The following is a 4596-nucleotide window of genomic DNA, read 5'->3' on the forward strand; positions in this document are numbered from 1 at the left end:
AATCCAAATATGTAAAAAAAAATACATGTTTATTCAGAGAAAGTACGTTTTTGTGTCTGATTTCGTAACTTAATTAATAGTTAGCACTAATTAATTAACATATTTGAGGTCACCCCCGGGAACCATTAAGATTGACACTTAGATCGTGAAAATCCGATCATTAGAACAAAAGTTATTCAGGGTGATATCTTTTTTTTTTTGCGGACTGTACGTTGGGTTGAAATGATTATTTGCTATAATAGCAATAACCAGACCTAAATGCCTCCCAAAGAAAAGGTGGAAAGTAGTCGAAAGAATTATGAAATAAGCCAGGGCCCACGAAAGTGTGTAGGACTATAGAAAAATAAAAAGAAACAATAATACTCTTTATTTGAATACGTTGAAGTGGTAGACAAATTTCTATTTATGAAGAAAATGCTTCAGATTCACTCGGTAAATTCTGCAACTGGGTCTAAGATGAAAATATTTTCATAATACTAGTGCTATTGAAAATCCCCAACCAACTTTTTCTATTTAGGTGTGACTAAAACTACATTACATAGCTGCTTCTTCTTGTGCTTTGTAAAAAGAGATTCTTAGTATATGTACCACGATCTCTAAAAATAACTTAAACTTATTAATAGTTAAAAAAACGCAAATATTCTTGAATCCTGGATGTATTCTTTGTGATGTCCTCTAAATTGTTCCATCTGTCCTTCTACTTGATCTGTCCTTCTACTTGCCTAAATTGAGCAAGCAAGCCTGCAAATGTATGTAATTTCAATAAAGCAATAATTCCTTAAAAAATCGTTCAAACTTGTTGTAAAAATATTGCAAATTTCTTTTTATGAACTTTACTTTTAATCTATTTATTTATAGATTTTATTTATTGGTGCAAATGGCTTTTATCATACGCATACATTCAAATGTGGCGAAGAACGACAAAGAAACGATTTGATTTGCACGATGAAATGGCTGACAATGATCCCGTGAAGGTTGCGTTTATTTCAGCACCAGAAGAAATTGCTTTAGAATCTCCTTTAGAAGAAAGTAAACTATATACTGTAAGTTTCCTCATGTATTAATTTTTTTTTAATTTTTCAGAAAAAAATCTTTTACTATGGAAATAGGAAATGAATGATTTACTGAAAAGTATGTAAAAGAAATTTAGAGATACAAAATAGATTATTCTTTAACTTTCGGTACATAAAGATTACGCGGTTACTCAAATTATTACGCTGCAGTGAGCACGAACTTATTAAAATATTGAGGAGCTTAGCTTCATGTTCGCCGACATGCCAAAGTGTTCAGCTTCTCTTTGCGTAGAAATGTTTTTTAGTATTAACAGAACTTGTGTATTATTATTAATTTATTACTAGTTTCGTAAAATTGATTCATAGTAATTTTGACCATTTCGGCTTATAAATAACCCCGGGAACAAATATTTTTCTGCATTTATACAAGTGCTTGATCTTGCTTCAGCTCCACCTTGTCTAACAAGTCTATTTTACTTTTGATATGTGTTTAAATTACTTATACTTAGAGGTAGTTTGAATTATTTTAATTATAATTTATTAAGAGGCTCTTAGAGGGACTGGAAAGTAAAGTCGCTTCGGACCAATAGATATTCGTTAGTCTTAAAAACCAATTCATTAGTTTCTATTTATTTTCGATTGGGCATTGAAAGGTTGTTACTATCGAAGATGAATACATTATTGATCAAAAATAAAATCTTGATTACAGATATCAAATACATCGATATGACATTACTTCCCGGTCCCCCTAATATTACATTATTTTTGACTAGGCAAAATAATATTTGAAACCACGGAAATTCTGCAGTTGTTAGAGGGTATGCTGCCCGTAAACCAGAACTGTTCAGGCAAAGACTATTCCTCGGGGGTTTCGAATGATGGTAATTAAAGTTTGGTAATTAAAGGTATTATTGGTAATTAAAGTTTGGTCAAGAAATGTTTATTTTTATCAGAGCTATGAAAACCTTTTAATTCTATGTGCTGCAAGATTTTGAGGACAAGAGTGTATTTTTAGTTTTACTTCCCTATACATATTTTTAATATATACTTATTTCCTATATTTATTTATCTAGACATCTGATGAAGTATTTTTCTACGGTGTAAACTCAAAGTCTGAGTACTTTGTAACAAGAATAATGAGAGGCATAAACAATGAGGCCGAAGCTTGGATATACATGAAACTCAGCAATGGAAAAGTGTACCAACTCAAGCAAACCACAAATTACCAACAATCTAGTTGTGAGAAGAAAGTGTTTACGTGTGGTAATCTCCAAATGCATTACATAACACCTATGAGAAGATGGAGAATCTTCTTCAATGGTTTATTAAGGTATTTCATTCGGCCTGTTCACGGCACGGAGGTTTATGAGACCGCTCCAAATTTTTTCAACTTTTTAAAAGTTTGTCATTTACAGTTGTTAATCGTTTAACGGTAACAACTTCAATTGATTCTGTTCATAAATTCTTACGTGACGTCATTGTTCTTTGTTTAACAATAATTTTTTATCAGTATTTTAAATGTTTCATTCAGAAAATTTAACTACAGTAAAAAGGTTTAAATTTTGATGAATAATAAAAAAACAAATCATGATTTTTTCAAAATTAGGGTGCATTCACACCGAATATCCTTCTGCTTTGAAGGAACCAATCAAATTCTCATTTTCTAAATGTATATTTTGTAGAAGTTGTTATTTTGATGAAAGAAAGGACAAAAAAATATTACTGGTGCTACGTTGAAAAAATATTTTGAATTAAAATGAAAAGTTTGTTTTCAAAATATTTGAATCAGCAATAGAATGAAAACAAAATCTTTTATTTATAACAAAAAGATAAGGAGTGAATATCTCCCCTCTTTTCATGAAATAGGAACTGATTAAATAGTTTAAAAAGGCACCAAAAGCTCTGCGCCGTGAAACTGACCCATTCTTCACTGTTTGCCATAACGTAACACATGAAAAAGTTAATATTTCAGTATCGTAATCGTATTTTGTAAGTACCGTAAGTAGTAGCTCTGTCTTAATAAATCCTAGCAGAGTTTATTAAATGAATAGTGGTGCCTTAAAAAATTATTTTGATTTTTATACATTAGCAGAAAAGCCAACTTCACCACTTTTTCCAAATCTGCCGCTTTTACCGCTTTTCATGGTATTTGACATATGTTTATCTGAAGGGGTGGACAAAATTATTTAATATTATCAAAAGAAATATTTCTACATTACCTTCGCTATCACAAAGAAAAATATTTTCTGAAACAGCAAAAACTCCTTAGTAGGTTGGCAGGTATGTACTTGAGGGTTTCTGTTTCATTTAAATAAATTCAAAAACTGATGAAATGGTTAAGTACCCAGTTCTAAAGTAAGAGCCTGAGTATGAAAGTTTCGACTGTTAAAGGGTTGAAGATCATAAAACAACTTAATCACTTAATAGTTGGTCAAATTTGTCGTTATAAATAAAAAGATTATAATATTAAAAATATTCATTTTGCCATAACTATAAATTTTTTGTGAGCAGAAAACGCAAAATGCAAACCGCTACTAACTTCCTAAGATTTTCGGGAAAATTTCCTCTACTTTATGTTTTCATTTGTGATTCCTTGCTTTATAAATTCTATTTAAAAATATTTTACACACCACTACTTCGACTCCAAAGTTCTTATGAAACATAACTTAGTTGCTGATCCTTCGCAGGTCATCCCTATAACAGAGTTAGAGACAAGGTAGCTGTAAGAGTATTGCTTATGTAACCTTTTATTTACCGTTGACAGAGTTTCGTCAATTTCGTGTAAATATGTAAATAATTGTATATATTTTCTCTTTTATTACTCCTGCGTAAATGTTAATAGTGTTCTGACTCCTGATATATTATTATACTCTAATCTAGTTTAATCTCATTTATGTTTAATTTCCCAATGATTTCATTATATGTTCAACCGACTGGTTTCCCACTTGCGACTTTACTATTTGGTGCTTGGCACCCCTTCTCCCATTTCTACTCACACTTCACTCATTCCCCCTTTATATGTCTCAAAAATCGGACGAATTAGTTAATACCGCTTCGCGGCCGCGAACTGAGATTTGGGCTATGATCTAATGATCTCTTGCTGTTAGGCTGTTAAAATAAAAAGTTACCAAAAAGATTAAGAATTTTAAAAGCTTTAGATCTAATTGTTTATCACTCTATTAAATATTTTGCAAACACCATAGCAGATAGCCTTCGCTAGGGTGATCGCACAGGTTTTTTTCTCCTTCAGAAAAGTCAATATTCTCTGCTTTGCGGGAAAATTTCAAATGGCAGTAAAATTTATGTTTTAAAATTTGAATCCTGATTCAATAAATTTGATTGAAAGTATTTTTGTTCACCAAAAAATTCAATTAATTCAAACATGTGGATTAAATTTTATATTAATCCCATTTCCTTGTAGTAAACACTATATACATTGAAGAGCTTTTACATTATGACCACCCTCCATCTATAACAATGGGCTCACCCAGATTTTCATGGTTTCTCGGAACAATGTTTTCATGGGGCACATTAGGACCCATAATCCTCATAGAACAATCCCCAGAGACTTTTTGTATTTAGA

The 4596-nt window shown here is 31.1% G+C and overlaps 1 protein-coding gene across 1 annotated transcript in view; it reads left to right on the forward strand.

Moving 5' to 3' along the window:
- The window catches only part of LOC107441118 (rifampicin phosphotransferase), a gene marked incomplete at its 3' end in the record, with an annotated part of 93960 nt that overhangs the window by 7873 nt on the left and 81491 nt on the right, over positions 1-4596 (forward strand). Inside the window, 2 exon segments of the mRNA XM_071181070.1 lie at positions 859-1043; positions 2087-2343. Coding sequence (XP_071037171.1) covers positions 859-1043; positions 2087-2343 — 442 coding nt within the window.

The sequence above is a fragment of the Parasteatoda tepidariorum genome, chromosome 5, assembly GCF_043381705.1.
Source record: "Parasteatoda tepidariorum isolate YZ-2023 chromosome 5, CAS_Ptep_4.0, whole genome shotgun sequence".
In the NCBI taxonomy this organism is placed as follows: Eukaryota; Metazoa; Arthropoda; class Arachnida; order Araneae; family Theridiidae; genus Parasteatoda; species Parasteatoda tepidariorum.